Source organism: Geospiza fortis, unplaced genomic scaffold (genome assembly GCF_000277835.1).
Source record: "Geospiza fortis unplaced genomic scaffold, GeoFor_1.0 scaffold50, whole genome shotgun sequence".
NCBI classification, from domain to species: domain Eukaryota; kingdom Metazoa; phylum Chordata; class Aves; order Passeriformes; family Thraupidae; genus Geospiza; species Geospiza fortis.
The window spans coordinates 510,953-537,047 of record NW_005054382.1 but is presented as its reverse complement, the minus strand read 5'-3'; the positions used below and the strand labels follow the sequence as shown (position 1 = coordinate 537,047).

The 26,095-nt window shown below is 38.6% G+C and overlaps 1 protein-coding gene across 1 annotated transcript in view; it reads right to left on the bottom strand.

The window, feature by feature from the left end:
- The window catches only part of ARHGAP6 (Rho GTPase activating protein 6), a 69,514-nt gene extending 43,782 nt beyond the window's left edge, over positions 1-25,732 (bottom strand). Inside the window, exons 1-2 of the mRNA XM_014308709.2 lie at positions 25,637-25,732; positions 14,672-14,831 (exon numbers count right to left, since the gene is read on the bottom strand). Of these exons, the coding sequence (XP_014164184.1) occupies positions 14,672-14,810 (139 nt within the window). The 5' untranslated portion in view covers positions 14,811-14,831; positions 25,637-25,732. The remainder of the gene's footprint in view (positions 1-14,671; positions 14,832-25,636) is intronic.
- Positions 25,733-26,095: the final 363 nt, after the last annotated feature.

The following is a 26,095-nucleotide window of genomic DNA, read 5'->3' as shown; positions in this document are numbered from 1 at the left end:
CATGGTTTTGAAAATATAATTAATATCCAAAACATTATTGAGAAACAGGCAAAGCATCATTACCCACTCTTAATACCTACTGCATGGTTTTTAATTAATTAGTAAATACTTCTGCAAAATAGCATTGTATCAGTCTGAAGTGCTATTAGGTATGGATGGACTGCTATTTTTAACTTCCACTTTGGAAAAGTCTAAACCACATAGTGATAAACACTGTTGGGCTGTTATCCAGCTGTTTGTGTCAGTAAATTGTCAATTTATGTCTTCATTCTGTAGATCAACAATACACTGCTCCTTCAATAGGTTCCACTCAAGAACATCAGCAAGACTAGAGAAGCACTCAAATGACAACTGTCACAGTGAAGGAGGCTGTGGCTTTTTTCCTTTGCTAACCCATTCTGTTTTTCCTGAAGGACACCTGTGCAGACAGCTGTGCAGATCAGCTTGTTTGTCAGAAATGGACTTGATCTGTACAGTACTTACTAATTTATATGTTTGCTGCATTTCTCACTGCAATGCATACATCACTCCCTAGGCATCTATTTATTAAGACTAGCATAATGAATATTTAAAAGACCAAGAGTCTAGAATCAAACTCCTGAGTGCACATTAAATTGCTACGTGACCTGTTTTTCCAAAGTGGTGAGCACTTCCAGGTTCAGTTAATGACAAAAAGACTTTTCTATTTGAAAAATTAGGTAACCTCTTTAGGACTCTGCCAGTGAACCACACGGCCTACAGAATACAAGATTATTTGTACTGATCTACAGACTTTTTACAAGAATTGAACAATTGGACTTCTGAGATTATCAAAACTTAAATATTTTGGGTTAAAGTTGAAATTCACCTGCAGTGTCATTACTAGCACAACTTTTTTAGCATTTATACTATGAAATCCCAGATTTTCTACAGACCATTTGAGGGCTTAGATTTCTCTCTAAGTGAGACCATGGTTCTACAAACTAGGTAATAAGAAGCCGTTTTCACACTGAGGATATATAAACTTCAGCTTTGACAGTTAAAACATGAAAAGAAAGAAAACTTTGTACATTTTGAAAATTATTCTGTTGCTCTGCACAAGACCACCTACCAACCACCTACCTTCTATGACTGAAAGAGAGAGAGTAGTGCAGGCTGAATCCTGTTATTATTTACTTCCATCACTTCTTTATTCAATTTATATTTATGGAAATGAACAAGTCTGGTAGGTAGAAGTGTTGCTCAGCATAAACTAAAGCATCACAAATTAGGTATAGGGAATTAGCTCAGAATTATACAGTTAGTGGCACACAAAGTTAATACTCAGAAAGTCTTGGCCAATAGTTTCAGATTATGCCACTTAATAGTCAATATCCTGGGAAACTCTAATCCAATATGCTTTTACTAATTAATAAATTACGCAGTAAAATAGTACAACAGCACCCAAGCTTTGTACATAATTTCAGGGACAATATTACAGCATTAGGCTTCAGGTAATGAAAAAAAATACCCTCTCGTATCTGCTTGAAGTGAACCTGTAACAAAAACTGAATATTTCAGCACTTTCCTTATACATGGACTAGTGGATTATCTATAAGAATGATATTCCTTTTATGTTACTTACATGCAAGAACAATTTTTATTACTCAAAAACATAATTCATAAATTCATACAAATCCTTTAAACTAACTTAACTCAGGGGGCTTTTGACATAAGAGATGATATGCTGCTGACAGGGTTGGAGAACAAAGAGAACTTCCCATTTATTGGCAAGTTCCTTTACTTAAGAGAAATGAGTTTCTTGTCCGTTTAGGGAAGAATGTTTGTCAATTTCCACAATTAAGGGCTATTTTAACACAGTGTAAAAAGAGGACCTATCTCAGTGATTATTATCAGACCTATAGCTCAATTACCAAAACAGAAACAGGTAAAAAGGTTGATATTGTGAGATTTCTAAACTACTTCTTCATAGTAATTCTAATTCTATTCATGGCCATTTTTCTTAATAGCCACTAGTAATTGGATCTAACAGCACTTCAAGAAAAAAAAAATATATCTTCCAAGATTGCAATCAATTCTGTCTTGAAAATTACTACCAATGGCACCACAAAGCACAAAGTCAGACCCCTCTTGAGCACTCACTGGTTCACTTCACTCATCCAGAGCAACTCATTTCCCAAGTGCCAGCCTCCCACAGCCAGCCTGTGTGCCAAATGTCAAGCTGTTGTCTCTGTGGCCTGTGCAATACTGCAAGTAATTGAGAGTGTCAATCAGACAACACTGCTAAGTTCTGTTGACAGAGCACAATAAAGGCAAGACTGCACTTCATTCACTGACAGTTGCACAGTGTTTGTGGTTGTAGCTGCTTCTTTGGGTCACTATCAAAGCAAATTTACTTCTGAATATGCACTTGGGGCTGCTCTGCTGAAGAAGAGGGTGCTGGTTTTATTAGCCATTTCTGTGACCGTAAATGTTCATCTTGAAATATTTATTTTTAAAAACTTGTTGAAATGCCCTGTCCCCATGGAGTAACTTCCAAAACACTGCCAGCTGCAACACAAATGGAAGATAAAATTCAACCAGAGAAACAGGATTCTGGCACACAAAGCAATACAAAAAGGGGAAGGCTGAGCCTTCAGATATTTCTTATCACTCTCGCCCTTAGCCTCAGCCATACACACACAAGACCTCCATCAGTGATGCAGATTACTGTATTTATTCAGAAGCCTTGGACTATTATCCCATTTTTCCTTATGATCTGTGTTCCACACTTTACTTCATTTTGACTTAAATCAATATTTCTTTGTGCTTGTCAGCCAGCAGCTGATGGAAGGAAAGCCATAACCATTCAAGAATATCCCACAGCTGCAGTCATGGCCTTCCAGGTGACATCTGGCTCATAGATGCTCACCTCAGCCCACAGCACCAGGTTCAGGCTGCTCACCAAAGGCACCACACACACAGCAGAGGCAGCTTTCCTCCGATGCTGCTTCCTCTGATACAGCAAACAAGCTCCAGCATTCCCTTCTCTGAGAAGTTCCTGAAGACTGTGCTTATGGCAGAAGAACCAGCATGAAAAGGGCAGAGCTGAAGTCAAAGCCAGTTTTTCAGGAGACTGGACATCCCTCCTGCTGGGCTGTGCACAGGGGGACAGGGCTGGACAGGGGCAGCACCTGAACCAAACAATTCTCAGGACAACCATGAGAAACCAGGAGAGCTGTGAGGAAAGTCAACTGTGCAGGAAACAACATTCTCAGCAACACACAGTGCATACAGTACAACCACCTGAGAAAACCCACAGCCAGCAGACAAAAGTGTGCTTTTCATTCACCCCTTCCACATCCCAGCAGACTCTCTGGTAACCTGTGGTTAGTGCATCTCATCAGACCTAGCTTTCAGTGCCTCTGGGCTAAGGCACTACTAATTGTTAAAATGAAACACAGAAAAATGACAAAGTCCAGCTGTGCAGGTTTTGAGTGATTCAGCTGCTGAAAGTTTAAAAGCTGCACTATACACAATTTCTTTACTGTTGAACAGTAAGAACTTGGTGATAGTGGTAGACAAATTAAATTATTTATCTAGAATGTATTCATAAGTTTCCATGTAACTCATCTAGAAGGCAAAACTGATGGAAATGTCACCTACTTCAAAAGAAAGCTGCATCCCTATAGGAACTACAGTTTTATTTATCAAATAACAGTTCACAATAACCTCCTGCGGTTCTGATACAAATTTTTAAAAAAACCCCAAACAACCAACCCTACATTATTTGCTTGCCAGGTACTAATAGATGTTTTTATACACATCAGTTGATACTGAACAGGTATTCTGAAGGCAAAGGTGATGTATCAATTTATACTAGCTGAGCATATTACCAGTAGACTTCTCTGTCTTCTAGGAAAACAAATCTGAAAAGTGTAGTTCCAAACTAGACACAAATCTAGAAAAATGCACTATTTCTATTGAAACCTATTTTCAAGCCCTATTTCTATCAAAAATATGGACTATAACTGCAGTGAGATAGGCATTAACTCTCCTTCACATAAAACCCCACAAACAAACAGAAACAAACAAAAATTCAACCAAACAACAACAACAACAACAACAACAACAACAACAACAACAAAAAAAAAAAACAACCAAAAAAAAAACAACAACAAAAAAACCAAAAAAAACCACACACAAAAGCCCCCCGAAAAACCACCAAAAAACCCACCAAGACCACCACCACCACAACCAACAAAACAACAACTTACTTTGGTCACTGCTCTAATTCAGATAGCAAATACTACCCAACTCCTGTGACTAAAGGCATCATAAAAAAAAATTACATTTCCACTCCATTTGCCTACATGTGCCCTGATGCACTTAAGGACTTAATTAGTCTCCAAGTATATATGTTATGAAGAAATAACTACTTTTGTATTTTTAAATATGTTCTTCCACGATTCTCTGTTGTGAACAGACTTGCATTAACTGGTCAGCAAATGCAGGTGCAATGTATTGTAAGGGTGAAACCAAAGCTAAGTTGATAGGGAATATGGGATTTGAGCTCTGGAGCAAGGTCAGGGCTCCTGAAGCCACAGCCACAGGGAGAGGGATGTCAGAGCCCACCCATGCAAGGAGAAGAGCTGGGAAGGAGCAGCTTCCCAGGCCTGCCCAGGCCACTGCACTCCTGCTGTGCAGGAAGCTGCAGGTCTTACAGATGAACACAGCACAGCTGCACCAAAAAAACCACTTCAACAAGTACAAAGTGGATGCCTGCCTTGTTTGTGCAAGATGTGTATAAATATCCTTAAAATAACAGAATTTTTAATAGTTGCAGAATTTTTCAAAACACCACCAGAAAACCAAGAATAAAGTTTCCTATATTTCCTTTTAATTTGATTTTTGTTGTTGTGTTTTTGGTCATGGTTTTTTTTGGGTTTTTTTTGTGTTTTTTTTGTTTTGTTTGGTTTAAGGTATTCTTTAATCTTTTTGCATTTGGGCTATTGACTGGAAGTAACTGTGTTGGAGAAGCCAGGGGAAAAACCCTGTTCAGTTATTTTGCCACTACTGTAATGAAATTTTTGTGAGTTTTTTTTGCCATTTAAATATTTTTAACTAATAGTACATTTCAGATGGCTGCATTACACAAGCTCTGAGGAACAAGATATTCAGCGATTTTTAGTATTCAAACACTAAATTATAATTGTTTGGGAGCTGATTTGTTAAATCTTTAGCTGGACCCCTGGAAACAACTCATTTTGACACAAAAATAAACAGTTGCTCAAGTTCTTTTCTATGCCAGAATGAGGAAAATGGCTGCTGCTGCCATACATAGATGGGATGATAAAAGTAACTCAAAAAACACATGCAAAGCTACCTGGCACCCTTTAGAGGATTATGAGGAAAGGTCAGATGCCCTGGTATGTGGCTGTTAGTGGAAAGCAGAAAAAGCAGGCAGATTCCTGGGAAGGGAAAACAGACACACAATGCCAGGTTTGACTTCCCTGTGCATAAACCCACTCAGATTTTCAACTCATCCACAGCTCTGCTCGCTTCATCACCTGCATTAGCACAGGACTTCCCGTGTCATAAGAAATCCCAAGTCACAGTAATCTAACAAAATAATACCAAAATCCCACCTCCCACCCCCCAACAAAACCCTCAGAAAAACAGCCATAGAAAGTGGTCCAGGTCTCTGATGGAGTGCATGCCTTGTGTCAATAATGGAAGTAAAGCATGTGTCTAGGCACACTGAAATTCGAGGGAACCACTCCTCCTAGGCTTCAGGGCACATTTGCTACATTGACACTGATGACAGCATGCATGAAACAGTAACATCAAGTAGCAGGTGCAAGAAAAAATACAGACACTACTTTTTCACATTATAGCAGTATCCACAGCTGGCAGGAGTTTCCCTAATCTCCAAAGATAGGAAAGTTCCTGACTTAAATAGCCTGGGATACACCAGGCACCTTGCTGCTGCCCCTCTCTCTAAGTAGAAGACACACAGAAACCCTGATGATGGGCAGAGGTTTGAAAGCTTTGAGAAAGACTGAACAACACCCCCTTCTTGGGGTGTTTTCATAACTCAGAAAAACTGTCAACACTAAAACGGGTCAAAAAAACCCAAAAAACAACAGATTAAAATTAACCACACTAATAAATGAAAACAACTACAGTCAATGAAAGTATTTAAGCTGTACTGAAAAAAATTCAAAATACCAAATGAAAACCGAACAGGAGCCTTGACGCTATAGTCTGAGATAGAAAAATACAAATACAAGCTCTAAAACTGCTTTCAGTTCACTGAGGAAACAGCAGGGAGAGAGAAATTGACTGTCTCCTGGCTTCAACTGCTTAAATAAAAATTTTATAATGTGGAGGAGGAAAGTAGTTTGATGCTACTGCTAGTCAAAATGACTCAACTTGATAAGGAGAGTTACCTTCAATCCAAACACTACAGGGCTACAGGGTGGGCCAGGGCCAGAACAGACACAATCACCAGCATGTAGCTGGTGTTGGATGTACTGTTATCAATAAAGTCACTTGCACACCTGTACTGGCAGGTGAAGGAGCAACCACACTTCACACCTCAAATATTTCCCCCTGCATTGCTCTCACTGTGAGCATGAGTTGAGCTCTTCAGAGGAAGAGAAAATTCCTCTAAATCTCTGGAATTTAGGAGACCAGTGAGTGGTCACAGATATGGTTCAGGGCACCCAGGTCTCCGTTGTTTTGACTCCTTTGTGTAAGTCTGTCCTCGGACTCTCACCTTAAAGAAGAAGCCACACAAGAAAATAAAACAGCTTTCATAACTTACTTTCTCTGGGACTAATTAAACTAGTCCACAGTAGTCCTCCTCAGAGCTGTGATGAAGAAATGAAATGAGAAAGGAACTCTCAGTGTGTGGAAGTGAAATCATGATGCAGCAGGTCTCTCACTGGACAGTTTGGTGACTCAAATGACTGAGCTGTTATCCTTCTGAAAAATGACCAACGGATCTTACTTCTAATAATGTCTCTTTGTAGTAATTACCTGTCCTTTGTATCATCAATCATAGCAGAAACAGGTGTTGAAAATGTAAACTACACAGAAAAAAAAAGACACAAGGAGCTCTGCAGAGAACACTTGGGTTGATTTCCTGCACAGAAATAGAGTCACATGGACATCTGTCTAATCTATTCTTAAAATCCTTCAGCAGGAGATTACATCTCCATTAAATCTCAAGGCAGCCTTTTCAGTGTAAAAGCCTAATACAAAGATATATATAGTACCACAGCTCTGATAAAATAAATCTATCTGGAGTCACTTTATCTTTCCTAATCAGTAACTAGAGACATTACGCTTCTGGCATCAACCACAACTGCGCTTAAATCATGCCTGTGGAAAAACTAGAGAAAATTTATTACCTAAGGCAAGAAAAAAATCATCAGGAATATTCCCTAATGCACTTCTGAAAGGAGCAACACACACAAGATAATATAAATAAGTCTGGTTTTCAACTGAAATTTCTGAAGAAGTATACTGGAAGAATACATATTATACTGATGTTCCATGCTGGCAAAGCTCTGCCAAAGGCAAACAGAACATGGAAACTGGTAGGCTGCAATATCAGTATTCTTAATAAAGGTCCAAAAGCTTTTTCCTTGGTATATATTTACTGGCATTTATTCTTTGGCTTTGAACCACAATAAAGCATGAATGCATAGGTCACTATCGAATCACCAGACATATACATTTGACTATTGGCAAAAAACAGGATAGCCTAGGTGGGCATTCAGAATCAAAGGGTAAGTACTACAATGAAGTGTTAAAAACAGATTTGGCAGAACACATCCAAGAATGTCTCTGCTGCACTAGCGTTCTCCCAAAGGAAAAAGACTGAAACACACCTAATTTTGCAAAGCAGTTTTAGAGCATCTTGATGTCTATTTTGCTTCACAACACTGATTTTCTCTACCACGTCTCAACTTTTGAATATGGCCAATGGTCAAGATCAATGTTTTAAAATGAAAGCTGAGATTTTCATGTCTGACACTAATACAGACAAAATACCAAATATACTTACATGTACTTCGAGTCAATAGCTATGTCAAGTGTAGTCCTAAAGAAACTACATTAGATAGGATTTTTTTTTGTCTCAGAAGTAATTTTTAAATTCTATGGGACATAATATCAAATATATTTCAAAGCAGTCCCTGGATCTGACATTTCAAAAGCAGTACCCTAAATGTACAACAGCATCTAAATAAGCAACTGCCCTAGTAATGAAAACCCTGGTCGTGATTCCATCTTCTCTCACTTTTCATGATATATGAATATATGATATATGAACTTTTCATGATATATAAAACCACAGACTGTAATATTTCCTTATTTACCTTAGGAATTTAAGCAAGATCTCTTTCCTTCACTGTGAAGGGACTGAGACTCCTGTCAGTGCTCCTGCCCAACAAGTTCCACAGGTAAGTATTCCTTCAGTGTCTATCCCTGTCCTCATTCCTTTCCTCTCTCTCCACAAAATACACCTACACAACAGGTAGGTTCTGGAAGTTACACAAATCTTTATTTTAAATGTGCTAGGCTATAAACTTATTTTGTCATATTTACATTATCAGTGCCATTGATTTTCCTGTGAAGCCTACAGCATTTTCTACCTCTGTTCATACAGCACAACGAAAATGCATGCTGCTTCTCAATCAATCAAAGCTCCTAGTTATATACAAAATACTATTTAGTAAAAAGACAAGATTTTTTTTGTTTGTAGTGATTTTTTTAATGAGTAAAACCTTTTGCTTTTAAACCTGTTAGCTTACCTCTGACAGAATAGCTAAGTTGAATAAAGTTTTCCTGATGTAAACAGACATGTAAAACATGCTATGTGATACAAGAAAATCTCAGAAATCAATTCGCTGAGCATGGCATAGTCTTTTATTAAAAAAAAACTGCCTCACAGCAAAAATTAAAAAAGGAACATCTCTTCTGCTTAAGTTTTGAAGATAATAAATTATTTCCCCTGTTACAATGTTAGAAAAATTATATTCTTGCAAGCTTGATGTATTTCCATTTTGTTATTTTCTCAACAGTGGCAAAAAAGTGAATTTGAAAGAAAAAATCCTGAAAAAAATTTCTGTGAATTTCTTTACTGGGAAGAAAAAAAAAATGAAATAGTTTTTTTCTTCTCTTATCTGTCTGCCTGGAAAAACTCTGTCACCTTCACTTTGATAAATGCCTGTGTAGCATAGTTCAAGATTGTGTCTCACAACCTCTACCCTGCAGCAGCTGGGACTTCTCCTAGCTTAAAACATTAATTCAATTTTATTTCCTTCTTTTTTTTTTTTTTTTTTACCCAGACTGAGAGACACTTAGTTTTATTTTCTTAGAATGAAAAAAGGAATCCCTGGAAAAATATATTTTTCCATGAAATATTTAAATTGGAGTGCACAAGGTGGGACGTTTCAGTCTGAAAATCAGCAAGTTGAACAGTTTTTCTCTCTGACCAGTCTGTCTGATACACCATAGCCAAGATTTACTAATGTAGTATTATAAAGGAGGAGAATTTATCTCAGCCTTACTCGTCTTAAATATAATCTTCATGAACCCTACTACATTGAAAGAAAATCCATGGACTCATAAGCCCATGCCAGATACGTATTTATATGAGAAGAATTAGCAGAGGCTGGCATTAAGAGGGGTGGTAAGAAGTCTCTACACTCAGAAGATACCCTGACATCAGCTCAAAAGCAACCAGTCCCCGACCCTGTAACTCCACAATGTATATGCTGCAGTTTATTCAGATGTTTTCCACTGCCACAACAGCTATAATGTATGCAACATGGTCAGTGATTAAAAACAAAGAGCAGTTTGGAGCCCTCACAAAAATGCAAGTCCAGATAAAAATCATAGTCACTCTCAGTGTTAAGGAAAATGAATAATGAAATATAATGGTGAGTAATGTAAGCAAAAAACAGATTGAAAGAAGCACGCCCTGCCAAAATAAACAAGAAGCATAGAATTGTGTAACTCTTAATTCCCTTTTCTATTCAGAGCTTAACTGGAATGGGGGGGCAAAGTACACAAATGAATGGTAAAAATTCAGAAAGCCCAGCCATGTTTCCCTCCATTTCAGAGGCAGGGTTGTCTCAGCTCTCAGTCTGTAATCACACACTTATCCAGCCTTGCTTCTTCAAACTCACCTGACTAAAACAAGTCATACAGACGACCAATGCTCACTCCCTGTGAGCACATGCACGGTGTCACGTGCCACAAAGCTCGCATGCAAAACCATACATCAGCACATGTTCAAGCAGCAGCAGCCTCCTTAAAATTACCTTCCTTAAACGACTGGGACTGCATTTAGGCTTCTAAACCCACCCTTACATCATCTTCATTACAACCAAACAAATGACCTGAGAACCAGGTTTGACAGTAAAGTTAGAATTACTTTCTCTCTCCTGAAACACCACAGAATCAAAAAATCATCAGTGTTTGAAGAGACATTCAAGATCATCCAGCCCAACTGTCAACCCAGCACCAGCATAATCATCAGTAAACCACATATAACCCCAAAATGCTCTCCCTATTGATTCTTGCTCTCCACAAATCCTCCAGCCCCACTGCAAAGCTGAGAAGACAACATCCTGTTAGGAACTGGAAAGAACACAAGAAGTAATTTTCTCTTCTGGAATAAAGAGAAAACCCGAATGTGATCCCTGAGTCTCAAATCTTATTCGAGCCCCTTCACCAACAGGTTCCCATCACACCTTCAAAACCCAGGCAGATGCTCTAGGAGCTGAATTAGGGTTGAAGCCCTAATTCCCCATTTGCTCAACTCCCAGTAGTTCCTACCCCTGCTTCCAAACACAAGGGTCAGTGAAGTGGGACAGGATAGTTAAGAGAGGCATTATAAACATGAGATATTTAGGAAACTGATCCAATCAAACCTTATTCAACAACCTCTCAGCTCAAGAGATTCCTTGGAGCCAATGAACAGAAGAAAATGAGCTCCTCTGCTGCTCTGATCCCAGTTTTACTCTGCAGAAGCCATCTAACTTGAGGTAGCATTTGCTTGTGAAGACCTTCATTCAAAAGGTTCATTTTTCTCACTAATTGTGTGCAAGGACATACACAAAATCGTAATGTCACCAAAAAGTAAGCACACCTGAAGTCAGTTGCATCAACATTTTTTTCTCCTTTTTTAAAGAGAAGATTGACTTCCCTGAAATGAGAAAAGACACACTATATTGTAAACATGAACTGCAAAGAAGTATCAGCAGAATGGTACTGTTGTGACATTAAGAATGTCAGCAAATTAAAAATCTTTCACAGAGTAATTGCATTGGTAAGGAAACTGTGTAATGCTTTGCCTGGAAATTACATCCTCTTGCAACTTAATACATTAACCAACACAAGATAAATGATTCTTGGTCTAATTTCTGGTGGCAAATGGGGGAATGACATGGGAGCAAAACAGGAGTTGATTACAGAATTTGAAAGATAAAAGGCAGAAAAGCAAGACAACAAGAAAAAAAAGTGAAACATCTCATGAAATATGTAAAACTAGTACCTCTTGATCAACTCGAATTCATTTTGAATTACCTACTTTAGTGCAATTGTAGCATATTTTTAATGACAGGCTGGTTAAAGAAATTCCTATGGGAAGTGATCCCTTCTCTGTGACCACAGGATATTTTACTAGGAGATGTTAGTAATGTTTTTCATTAACAGTAATAGCTACAATACAGTGAAGGAGAGGGATTACATATGAGGTACACAGTCTATGCATTCCTACACAAGTGTGGGAATAGCCAGATGAGCCCTGGAAGAGGTAAACTGCACTAGCTGTGACAAAGGGACTGTCTGAGCATGGGAGGACTGAAGCATTTTGAAGAAGCAACCAGTAACAGCATGTCTGTGGTTGTAAAGATAAGGCAGAGGCATCTGTACTCTGGTTTAACCTCCATGCAAGCACGTTTGGCACACACACTTGTTAACCATGAACAATGAATTTTTACTTTTCACCATACCTTTGCCAGTAAATGTAATTATTCAAATGCCTGCAGGAAGCAAATGCCCAGCAGGCACATGCATGTTCTGATGTAATTCTCTACCAAGTTTTGAAAAGCAGCCAAAGGAACACAAAGAAGTCCAACTCTATACACAGCTTTCTAAATTTTCTAATACATAAATAGTTCACTTGCCTCTACTCATGAATATTTTCATAGGGCATTCTCTGAAGCAGAAGAGAGTTGTAGAGTTCATCTTTCATTTTTCTGGATCTCTCCAGACCTACAGAGCTCCTCTAACTCTCTCAGACACTACTAGCTCTACATCTCACAGTTTTAACAGTCTGTTTTTAACTTGAGTCTGGTTTTAGCTTGATGGCTGTGATGGAATTTTATTTTATTTGCATTCTTGCATACCCAAAGTGCCCAAGGCAGTTTCATATGGATAGAACTTGAAATTCCCAGTTTACACATGATGTTCGACTGTGATGATTAACTGGATGGCTTCCTGTAAACTCTTGTCATAAATTTTCATTCCACACATTTAAAAATTATAGGAACATGAAGTGGACTTCAGAGTGTCTCTGCAAAGGGCCTAAACCAATCTGTAATAATTTCAGAATATGTTAGATTCTTATTCTCCTATCAAAGTACCACCACAGATGTAGCATGATGGATTGACAGAGTGATTATTAGATATACCCACTTCAAAATATTATTTATTTCTGCTGTCAAAACTGGTGCCAAGCTTTGAAACAGGATAGACAGTTAAATACAAAATGTACCTTAATTCTACCTATTACCTTCACTTCCTTCAATAGATGGTATTACAACATTTTAAAATTCATTTGTACTGGCTATTCCTTTGTGGTGTATACCTTAAATCACAGAAAATCTAATGATCTGATCATTCAAAGCAAGAATGCAGATGGCCAATTATTTGCCTCTTATTAATAATTTCATTGGATACATCCAAACTGGAGAGCAGAACTGAATAACCAATTTATTTCTCAGTCAAACTGAGCCAAGAGATTCATGAAATGATGGGGTCAGCAGTAGCAATGAAACAGTAGCCTGGAGTTCCTGACTTTTTGAAATGCCTTTTATTTTTAAATGTTTAACAAACATTTATATTCTTATTTAGTTTCTACACTTAAAATTACACTTTCCAGACTCAATATATCTAAAATGGGTAATAGTTTTAGAACAAAAAAGGGTAGATTTAGAGTAGGTGTAAAAAAGGTATTTTACGGTGAAGGTGATGAGACACTGCAACAGGTTTCCCAGATAGGTGGTAGATACCCAATCCCTGAAAACATTCAAGGCCAGATTGGATGGAACTCTGAGCAACCTCATCTAGTTCAAGATGTCCCTGCTTATTGCAGGGGGCTGGACTAGATGACCTTTAAGGTCCCTTCCAAATTAAGCTACTCTATGAATGTGTGAACTCGATTGTCTTGGATGATATTACCACACATCCACATGCAGGACCTCCATATGTGTATTTTCATTTCTCTCAGGAACAGCCATTTGCAGTTCAGACTGTCAGAAATTATTGGAATGCTCTTAGTGTTCCAGTTCCTCCTATGAAAATCCGATAAAATTGTTTTCCTGTTTATCAAACTTGTTTTTGAGGGAGCAGGGAAGCTGGTGAGGCTTGAAGAAATTGATAAAATCCATCTCACTACAAACTGATGCCTTGCTATATGCATGAAGTTGGACTTTGTTGGTTTTGGCAGGAGTTTTCTGCGGATCCTAAAAGGCTGATGAATACAAAAGCCTGTCTCTTTCACATTTGTTTTCTACATCATTATTTTCACAGACGGGACAATTTTGTTTCTGTTTAACTTAGACTCATTAAAAATTGCTCCTGTGGCATCACTGTGTATATGCTACCACACAGCACCTCTGGTCAAAGGGGAGAATTCAGTGATTCCTTGTTATTCCTTATGTAAGTATACAACTGGAAAGAAACCACAGGAAAGCCAGATTTGCAGATGATTGCACAACAGCTATCTCTGCTATGCTTGATCTGCAGCCTACAGGAAACAACAGAAACTTTCTCATTAGTGAGGTTTAGATCTCTTCCATGGTAACCTAAGTACAGGTCTACCACATGCACATATCGTGCCCCAGGATTCCAATAGCTGAGCTTCTCCTTTTCATTTCATCTCCTGTTTCCTAGGAGTTTGACGTTTTATGCTGAAAATTATCTTGTTTTCTGTGAAATAAGCAACACTGTCTTTAGGAAAACTTGGGTAGGACTCACATTATTTGATATGTCTTCACTGTCTATCTGAACAACTGGCTTCCTTCAAAGACAATGTTACACAGAGTGAAAAACACCACTTCTATGGTAAGATCTATCTGACCTACATAGACATTTAATTCTGGATATCAGGAAATGTCAGAAAAGCATTTTTCTCTCAACTGAGTATCAAGACATCCTGGCATGACTAGGTCTGATTTAGATTATCTACCCTGTAGACATCTGCCCTTGATCAGATGATCCCACCCCTAGGTGGCCCAAATTGGACACAGCAGACAACTTTACTCATCATTTTTACATAATGACTATGGTTAAGCAAAACTGAAATAGAAGACAGTATCTGTGGAACAAAAAAACCCCAGTGTTTACTGCTGTGATATGAAATCAGTGGCTTAACAATCTAAACAGAGACAGCTTATCAAGCCCTTACCTTTGGGGATAGTAATCTGACAGCCCAGGTCACAGTCCTGCTGCAACTGATAAAAAGCCACTTCCTGCAGTCGAGCACGCTCCAGCTCCGAGAGGCTCTGAACGGGAACTGACTTCAGCCGAACGCTGCGCCCTGACATGCTGTTCCAAGTGAAATCACCCTACAGGAAATCAAATGGAAAAATATGAAGCATCATATGGTATGCACAGTTTAATAAACAGAACCATCTCTTTTACTGCTAGAAAAAACAACACAGGTTCTTCTCACCAAAAGGCCGTTTTCTTGGACATCTCTAACTTTCAAATATCTTTATTTTCCCTAGAGCAGCATTCCTTAAAAGGGATACAGACATGCAAAACAAGAAGTCAATTCTGTCTGAAGCCATTTAATCAAGTATTGTTGCAAAAACACTAGGATTCCAGTAACAAAAAGCACAAAGCAGGGAAGGGGGAGAAAATTTACTTTCTCTGTATGGTACTTGATGTTACTTAATTCTCTTCCTGCACCATGGGTCAGAGCAGCAGACCTCCATGGGCAGCATGCATCTTATCTCCCACATCTTGCTCATCCTACTCCAGCAGAGTTGGAGAGTGTGCTGGCAGAGCCCCTTTTCCAACACATCTCATCTCCTCCTTATGATGAGGCTGTGTTTAGAATATGATCGACTAAAGGACAAGACATTCCGTGTTTTTGAACAGCTGCAATAACAACCTATTTGTTAACATTTGTAGAGGAAAACAGCATGAGATATGCTACATCTCTGTAAGGTACTAATTATGCTTGGGAAGCAAACCGAAAGCTTTAGCTGTTGTATATCCCACCTGTGAGAACCTACACAAAAAAACTATTCCAAAATACTTCCAGTATTCAGCTTGGGCCAGAGAAGTAATCATCACTCAAAGAGAAGAGCGAGCACAAAGACAACCTTAAAGCCTGACAATTAAACTTAAGTAAAATTTACAGAATTCATCTCAAAGAGCACAGATTAGTACAGGGAGAGAAAGAATTTGTTTTTCATTCTAACCATGCTAAAAAATAAACATCAATCTTGTCAGTAAGTATAACCTGATGCAGCTGCTGATAATGAAAAAACTCTGATGCAGATCAGCTGGGCGGTAAGAAACCCACCAACCTGCTTTTTATCACAGCATGGCAGACTTACAATTAATAAACTTCACTCCCGTTTTCAGTTTAAATTTCAACATCTGTACCTTCACTGCATACTAACTTTTTTTCACTGTAAGCTTACGAGTCATCTGTTCTGCACATCCATCTGCAGTCAAAGGATGTCCACTGACTTTAAAAATTATTGGCGGAAGCTCCTTAATATAAAAATCAGTAAAATTAGACTTTACTTAGCAGTTATGTGTCCTGATGTATGCAAGCATCCTTTTGCACATTTCCATATATTTTGCCCATATATGTGCATGTATATTTATATACACATGTACAACCTGTACGTACATTTGTATTTAAGCACATACGCACGCCTATGACTGTGTAACTGTATTCACATAGAAGCATGAGACAAAAATCATTAACAAATGGTGCAGCACCATTTAGCAATACTTTAATCCTTTAGATTAAAGGAATGACACAGTTAACATCCTTTCTTGTGATTCACGAAATATGTTTGAGCTCAGCAAGGAATTTTTTTTTTTGTCAGAGTAGTTTTAGTAAGTCATTAAGCAATCATAATAGATAAAAGCATTATCGCAATGTCAACAACTGGACCTCTATATCTTAATGCATGTACTATGATCAATGTCTTTATAGTATTTATATGCATGTGGGCTACATATGCAAAACTTCTGTGCTACCCCAGTATTTAACTACTGTAATTTGTTACTTCATTTTTTTTTCTCTTCACCTGTTCTTGCTCTTCTGGTGCCTTACTGTTGACTAACCAGATTTAGTAACCTCAGACTAAAGGTTGCACAGTGTTACAAGTCAAGCTGTGTAGCTTAACTCAAGCAAAACCAAACCAGCAAGAATCACATAAACCTTACTTGAAAAACTGCAAGGAAACATTTACATTTTTTAAAAAGCTGTTGTCATTTATAGATAAAAGTGATTAAGAACAGCATCCAAAACCAAACAATGTATACAACAAAACAAATTCCTTTCCAACCCTGATAATGCAGAAGAAACTTTACAAGCACAGAAGTATGCCATTCAATCCTTGTGAACACATATATTCTACAGTCAAAATGGTACAGACAGAGAAATGTAGGCTTTTATGGTGGAGTTTAGGGGTATTTTATCTTAAGTTATTTCTCCACCATGAGCATTTTCATAAACAAAAATATCACTGGTATGTCTACCATAAAAAATTTGAAATCCTAACCCTTAATATTAAAATAAGAATAGGAAGCAAAAATGACACCCCTAAGAAAATGTTAAGGTAACAGAATACATGTCCTGTTTCCTGTAGACCACAAAAACCAAGTGCAGCATGGGACTTCTAAGAATTACCACAAATTAAGCAAAAGTTCCTTAACTGAATTCTGCCTGAATACATGAATTATTCCTCTTTTTCAGGAATGAAATAGAATGAGGAAAAATAATTCATAATGAAATGAAAAACCAATTACAATACAATTATAATAAATAAAAAAACCAGGTTTTTATTCTGCCAGTTTGCAAGGCCCCCATATGTTCTTGGTGCTCACTGTCTAGCTAAAAACAGTTATTTCCAACATCTGCACCTTGCAACGCCACCACAGGTTGCTGAGATTAAAGAGTGTGCAATCACTCTGCCCAATTGCTGTGCACTAAAGAAGACATTCCTTTTCAACACTTGATGGGTTTGATAAAATCTCTGCTAGGTCACATTAACATAGGTTTTTATTATGCTAATGGAACACATGACTAATAAGCTAAAATATTTTTGGAAAATCATGTGGTAGGTAGGGCCAATGAAATCTAATCTTTAACAGTTCAAGAAACGTTTCCTTGAAAAATTCTGTTTCATTTGGCAAATATATATCACTTAGATATCACTGTCTTCTATGAGTCAAAACACAGTATTTGAGAATTTAATCTATTCAAATCCTCCGATGCTTTACAAAACACAAGGCAAATTAAAGGCCTCATCTTCCTCCCAAAGCACTGCACAGTTATACAAACAGCCTGTAAATATTGCAAAATCATCCAGGCTTGGGAGAAGTCCAGAAAAGTCAAGCTCCCTTGAAGAATGGGTGCTCATGTAATTACATCTGCCTAAAGCTATTCAGCACTCTGTGGGGCAACCAAAGGAGGATGAGGGCAGCACAGACATGAAGAATATTTTCTGTTTCTCTCTCCATATGAGAAGAAACACTTCACCTGCTTAATTCAACATCAGCCTGACCTAGCTGGAAGCTTAAAAGGGGCAGAAGACCTTTAAGCAAGAAGTCAGAATGACGTGTTTGTTTTTGAAGTTCATGCTTGTATCTGTTCAGATGTAGCACACAGGTTGCTCTCTATTATTTAGATTATAAGACTGGAAGTCTGAATATGGTCTGCAAATGATTCCATCACCAAGAAAAAAAAAGGCAACACACAAACAGAATAGTGCAAACAGAAATACTGTTCTGGGATAAAGTGATCAGCCTGACAGGACATAAACTCCTAACTGCACAGCTGCCTTCATCAAAGAATTTTATGAAACCATAATCTAGACTAAAAGCCTTCTCTGTTTTTTTCCACCAACCAGTCACGTATTTTTCCTCTCAATTCCACAACTTCAGCTGCATTTTCTCTCTGGCATGCCCATTAACATCTAACATCTTTCCTCCACTCAACCGAGCAGTTCACTTACCAGGTAACTACCTAAAATACCAGAGCAGATGACTCAGCAAAGAAGATTGCTGGAAAACTGCACCTTTGCCTCTGAAGTATCTGAATCTGTCCATTTTCCCTGTACTTCTTGTCCACAGTCATAAGCACAATGATAAGCACACTTTTAATAAGACACAGACTGCAGCTTTTCTGATATTCTTTCAAGCATTTTTCTAATAGGTTGGATGTTTGGTAACTCCAAAATAAACATAAAGTGTTACATCTGACTTAAGTAACACCATGCACTTAAATTACTCTTAAGCATGTCTAAGCTATTCTTGTGTGCCTGACCTCTTTCTCCCGAGCCTCCAACAGACAATCTTGCAGATGTCTTCTAGAAAAGCCTCGCTCTTCTGTCTTTGGTACAATACAGAAACTGGTTGACAACTGCATAGAATGCTGAATGTAGATACAAATCTATAGGCAGTGACCAACCTTGATTTCTGTGGAGTTTCCAGCCTTAATAATTATGTGGATGGGGAATAAGGTTGAGAAATAAGAAGCCTCACACATCACAGTTTTATTTTAAAAAAAATTAATGCAAGATGGAGAGTGCAATTTTCATCTTATGCCTTATTGCTATTGTTAATGACTTTGGTCTGTACTGATTTAGGTGAACACCATTATCAGATTAGCTGTCTACTTTTCATTAGTCTTTACCTCAAATCCGTTTGAAACCACTGAGATCAAAACCAATTAAGTCTACTTTTTTCTATCCTAGCAACTTTTAGCTATGTGCTTGTATTTAGATGGGTGTCCACTATAAAAGAACTCCGTGGTTTTGCACAAAAATATTATATTGCAAATAATTTGGCAAATATGGTATTAGAGCGTCTTAATTCTTTTTGTTTAATTACTTCTTTAAGCTTCATGAAATCATGTATCACTGCCGCTTTACAACCTTTTGCTTCCCCTGGTCATTTATTTCAACTCTCTCTATAATTATTTCCAGACTCCTCAGGCATAAACTCTCACAATTTTTCTATTGGTACAGGTAATCCCTCTTTATTTCCCTGGTGTTGCTGTTAGTAAGAACAAAAATCAGTTCTAAAGTAAAAGTCAGTCACTTCAGTACAGCTACATACTCTGTCCTATTGAATCAACATACAGAATACTGTTCCTGGACAGGATGAAAATGAAGGAGAAGGGGGAAAACTAATATAAGTAGCCTTTTAAGCATTACATGCAGTTAAGAACTGCATGGAAACTCCTTTACTAGTGCCATCCCAGATAACCACCTGCAAATTAATGAAGAGTTAAGAAGCAGGAGATGGTACAAATGTGCCACCTGACTCTCTCTGCCACCCTCATTTCAGATGCTCTTCCATAGCATCCACAGCTCAGTGCATTACAGGCCTGGTTTCCAGCAGGCATTACAAACAACTGCAACCTAGGATGCTCTCAGATCACACAGATGCTCCCAAGTATCTGCTACTACTGCAAAAGAATTCCTTCAGATGAATGAAATGCCACCTCAACACTATACAAAGAAACACAAGACTTGCTGTGTGACATCAAAGCATTCAGAGGAAGAGATCTAAACATGGATGTACAAAGTAAGGGGCCTCAACAATTAATCTTCATTAAGAAAGACTGACTTCACTAAGGTTGTTATCTAGGGTGACATCCTGTTCCCCTTGACGTCAGTGGCAAAATTATTAATATAATGTCTCCTCTAGGAAGAGAGCAAGTACAGTCCAGATGATTCTGTGGTAGTTTGAAGCCTTGCACTAAAGTTGCTTTATCTCATGCTATATTGTATTTAAGTGTAGTTTTGTCAGAAAGATCACATTTTACAAAACACTGGTTGAGATATCAAAACTACTTAATGGCAATTAATATAACCACTGCATTGCCACAGACAGACGTTTCCTCAAATCCTGTCTCAGTCCCAAGGCTGGAAATCCAGGTATTCAGGACCAGAACTGCAAGTCAGCCCCTGTGGGAACACTGGAAATCTGGTATTCCACTCAGGGGAGTCAGAATTCACACCCACAACAGAAATACTTCATCTAGCAAGAAGGCATGAACCTGTGTCCAGGTAAGATTATCCATTTCAGACTATTAATTACAGTGGTGATTTCCATTTATCAGAGTAAAAACTAACTTTAGTCTAAGGATAAACAGAGAGCAGAACAATGAGCATGCTTCCACAGCAGTATTAAAATTGTTGAAATAAAGGGGAAAATATTTCCGGATCAACCTTTCCAAGTTTTCTAAATGCCTCAGGATACTATTTCATATTTAGAGTATTTAAAAGGCATTCTCTTACAAAAACCTGATGTGTAATGGAGATGTATTTAATTCCTTTTCTGACATTAATAAATCTGAATGATGTACAAAGACATTGCCCAGCAAAATATTCATCCCTAACATACAGACTCTATACTGAACTTTTTCAACTGATCCAAAAAACCAACCTCCAGAAGTCAGAAAGCTCCCCTAAAATGCATCAAAATATATGGTCAGGTTTTTTTGATTTCTTACTTCAGCAGATATCAATATTTCTTAAGGGATTTATGAGGAAGAAACACAATTAAACTAGATGTGGCCAAATACCTTTTTGGAGGTCTCAAAATAGAGACAAAACACCTTAAAACGCCCAAATCCAACTTCAGAATTACAGATGAAATTTTGCTGGTCTTCACATAAACAGCTTTTTGAGCGTTTTCATATGTAACAGAGAATTAAGCCATACTGCAATACTCTGAATTTTGCTGCAGGTTAAGGGTACAAGCAGTGCTGTCACAACTATGACTGCATGAAGTAACAAGCTGAAAAACTGCAGTAGTTAAACCATCTGGGAGCACAGCAGTGAGCTACAAGTGTTTCATCAATCTCAACACAAAAGATTTGGGATAGTCTCATTTCATTAAGAGAGGAATTATTTTCCCTTCTATTGGTTCATTTACTGTACATTCTGAGAGGCTGGTGCTAGGCTTTTCCAAGTGTTAAACACTTTTCCAAGTGTTAAACTCCTGCTTCATTTGGAATAGCAAGAGCTCTGCAAGCTAATGGCAGCTGAACCAAAATCCAATACAATAGCTGCACAAATATTATTTTTAGTTGCAAAGCTTACTTAAACAGACTCCACACCAGTTCCTATGACCGACACAAATGTGATCCCAACAGCCCTCAGTGTTCAGCTGCCTGTGAAGGTGAATGAAGGAAAACAGCCATGATACATTGAAGACTGGCATCTACTCTTTGAGTTTTCCTGTGCCACAGGTTATGGAAAAGGGGGACTCTGTCCTGAGGAGTGCTCAATACTGCAGGTTACAGTAATCCATTCATTCCCTGAGTGCCATCTATAAAAGCTATGTCCTTACTAAATGTAAAGCTTCCAGTGAGATCCTAATTATTGAAATAGTGCTCCTTCGCCTAAGCCTAACAAGATTAATGTTAAGCAAACAAAATAGTAAGATGGAAACTATATGTGAACTGTATTTAAACAATCTGAATGAAAAAAAATAAAATTCTATGTCCTACTTGAATATATGATCCTGCAGTACAAAATATGCCAGTGAAATAATGAGGATCTCTGCTTGCACAGCACAAAATTAACCATTTCTGCATCCAATTAGAGGTATCAATATGACCACAGCCAATGCTTTGAATAGTTAGGAGTGGCATCTGTTTGTATTATGGTCTATATAAAAGAAAAAATTGCAACATTTTAGAAGAAAGGAAATTACCTACTATTTAAAAGAGAGAATGCATGTGAAAGAGTACACACTGTAATTTCCAAGCCTGCAAAAATTGTATCTGCCAAAGTATTGTACACAAAGCTAAAAATATGTATTTGAGTACTTTAGTTTACTTCCTGGATTTTGAGCTTTTAAGAGTCATGCAGATTACATGATCTCAGAAGGATACTGTCACAATCTCATAATGAAAGTTAAAATCAAATAATTCTATAGCTCCAAGAACAGAGATCTGACTAACAGTATAGTCTTTAATTCAATACAAAACTCTGTTCTTACTGTTTCAAGTGGTTCATACCAGTCTTTTCTATAAACTTGTATGACTGACAAAAAGAAAAATAAGGTCTGTTGCACACAGGAAAACAGTCATCTGACTACCTAAATACCAGATCTGGCTGAAAAAAATTCCAGGGCATTATTTTCTTCTTTTGGGGGAGAGTGGGGCTGTGTGTGATTTACTTGATAGGTACAAAATGCAAGACATCTTTAAATATTTACATTTGGAGAGTAAAGTCACAGCTCTCAGAAACACAGCTACAATACAAAGGACTTGGGAGGAAGTCTGGGAAGTAGTGACTTGACCTGGAACAAGAGTTTGATCCAGGCTTTCACACAATCACAGAAGCATTTAGGTTGGATAATACCTCTGAGATCATCACGTTCAACCTTTGACTGGACACCACCAGGCAAACTAAACCACAAGCACTGTGTGCCACACTGTCATTTCTTGAATAACTCCAGGGACAGCGACTCCACCACCTCCCTGGGCAGCACATTTCAATGCTTAACAACCCTTTCAGTAAGAAATTACTCCGAATGTCCAACCTGAACCTGCCAAGGTGCAACTTGAGGGTATGTCCGCTCCTATTGCTGGTTGCAGAGAGCAGTAAGATCCCCCTTGACCTTCTTCTTCCTCCAGGCTAAACAATCCCACCTCAACCACCCCTGAGAGGACCTGTGCTCCAGGCCCTTCCTCAGCTCCACTGCTCTCCTCTGGACATACTCCAGCACCTCAGTGTCTTGTGGTGAGGAGTCCAGAACTGGACATAGGACACGGGGTGTAACCCCACCAGTGCCCAGGACAGGGGAAGAATCACTTCCCTTGACCTACTGACCACACTATTTCTGGTACAGGCCAGGATGCCATTGGTCTTCTTGGCCCCTGGGCACTGCTGGCTCATGTTCAGCTGCTGTCAACCAGCACCCTCAGCCCTTTTCCACTGGGGCATTTTCCAGCCACTCTTCTCCCAGACTGGAGAGATGTCTGGGCTTGTTATGGCCAAAGTGCAGGACCCAGCACTTGGTCTTATTGAATCTCAAGTTGCTGGCCTTTGCCCATGGATCCAGCTTTACCCCATCCCAGACAATTGCCCTACTCAGGAGGCCACTGTCTACTCCAGCATCTCTCCCCCCCCCTACTGTGCTGAACCTCAGCAGAGATTGCCAGTGCCCTGCAGAGCCATCTGCAAACTCATTACATGACTGGCTACTCTCAGAGCTAACTTGGACACCTCTAACAGTGACCATCCACTGACTCTGTACTGCGACCATGTGTGCCTCCTCATGCCCATTCTCTTTTTCATAAACTGGCTGAGATAAATGCTGAAAAAAGGTTGTAGGAGCCACTTTCTTATTTAAGGAAGTTTTATTTGAGTCATGAGTTTATATCACCAGACAGCAGTGCTGCAGTGTAAGCAACACAGGAGTTCTGGAAGGCAGGGACAAGTGCATTTCAAACATGCAACAAGTAAGCAATTAGCTTTTAGAGAACAGGAGTTTTCACTTCTTTTGCTACATGATCACTCTACACTTCAGTTTTATCACTCTCCCACTATGTTCATGTGTGCAAACACTACCCTGTGCTACATACACACTGATGTCATGCAGCCCAGGACAAGTCTGTACCAGTGAGTGAGTTACAGTGCTCTGCCAATCTACTCCAATTTATTGGGACTGTGTTTCTTCCTTTGTTTGTTGGGGTTTTTGTAAGATCTGGGATATCAAATTCCACCCACACCAGCAGCTGTTTTGCTGATTCTGTCTCTTTCCTGAAGACCCCACAAAGATGATTCTCTATGGAAAAGTTCAGAAAATACACAAACTCTAATTACAAGGAAAAATACTGTGAGTACAAAGAGGTGGCTTTGCACTCCTATGAATACTTTTCATCTATGCAATTACTTTTCCTCTTCTTTCTATGCAATGAAGCACAATGTGATCTCTTTTTGCAAAGCACAGCACAGGACATTACATTAGCTTAATGAAAAGCACTATTTTGACATTTCTCATAAAAAAATTTACTGTTTGCACACATGACTCTGCTGATTTGTCATTAAGTTCAATATCAAACAGAGTTTAAATATTTTTTAAGAAACCACTTCAAGTATACTGGAACTATTCAAATAGCTCTGAATGGGTACATAGCTATAGGTCAGACTGATGGATCTTTGTATGTACCTGGTAAATTCACTAAAAAGCACCTTAAAGCTCACCATTGTCTGTTAACATGGAGGCTTGTTAAAAATGTGACTTCTAAAGTAAGAAATGTAAAATGGATCTACACAAATAAAACTACTACATCAATTTTCAGGAAAAAGGTGTATTTTCTAAACTGCCCCTCCAACCTGAAGGACCCCAAGTTCAAACTGTGCCCACCAGACATTCCACCACTTCTTTCTTTGTTTTAAAACAGCGCATTTACTTTGGACAGAAGAGGGGGAAAAATAGCCATAAAGTTCCCACTGTTATGAAAAACAGAAACAATTGCTAGAGTTACAAGCTCATCACAGACTGAGCCAGATGATGAACAGCTCTGGGTCTCTGCTTTCTCGTATGCAGTTAACTCAAATTTAAAAATGCAACAGTAACACAGCCGTGACCATAAAACCTGATGCATACAAAAACTGTTATTTGCCAAAATGAACCTATGCAGCCGCAGCTGTCCTGCCATCAGCTTTCAAACCCTCTTTATCCTCAGCGTATTTTTCTCACAGCTGCCTGGGTTACGTGCCCTCCATGCACAGAGCATACAAAAAAAGATAAACATGTCACCACAGAATCCAAAGCAAACCACCTGACGAAGCCACTAAAATACAAATCAGCCTAAATACACAGTTTGGTTTCCAAACGTTAATGTCACTTCTCAATCCATAGTTTCATTACTTTCAGTCTTTACGAAAACAGGCATGGTCAGGAAACTGGTCTGAAATCAAACAGTATTTGAAGGCTCTCAGTTTGTTGATGGATTTCCAGAGTCTGGTAAGTTCTTGGCAGTGCCTGCTTTTTTCCCCCACTGAATCAAAGATGTTCACTTCTCTTCAAGCCCATCTGAAGCCCTAAAATATTAAACCTGATGACACCATGAAAACCACATTCAGAACATGTTCTTCACCATACTTATCTCTATCCCATGCCATACAAGATTATTTGGTTTCCTTACCCATTAACTGAGCTCTCTTTTGTCTTCAGTGTTCTTTAGTATTTGATCAGATATTCAGGCTTGAATTAAGGACGCAGATCCAGATATGCTGCATCATAAAATAAATTAAACGCAATATTGTTGACCTGCAGCTGTGTACTAAGCAGCTGAGAGTGAGCCTGGCTGGAGCAGCTGCGACTCCCAGGACACCTTTTGCTGCCAGACGTCATGAATCTTAAAGAGGAAAAATTGTATTTTCCTTTCTCTGCTTTGAAGCAAGCTGAGAGGCTGGCCCAAGGAAAAGCTCAGTCACACAGACAAGCTATGACTGGGTTCCCTGCTTCTTACTCCAGAGATGTGCTGAGCTAGTGCAAGGAGCTGTGAGGAAGGGGCAGATCTCCCAAAAATCCTCCAACCTGGGGATGTGGAAACTCAGAACCATCTGCAACTGCCCCAACTCTCCCTCTATAAGGAATAGCC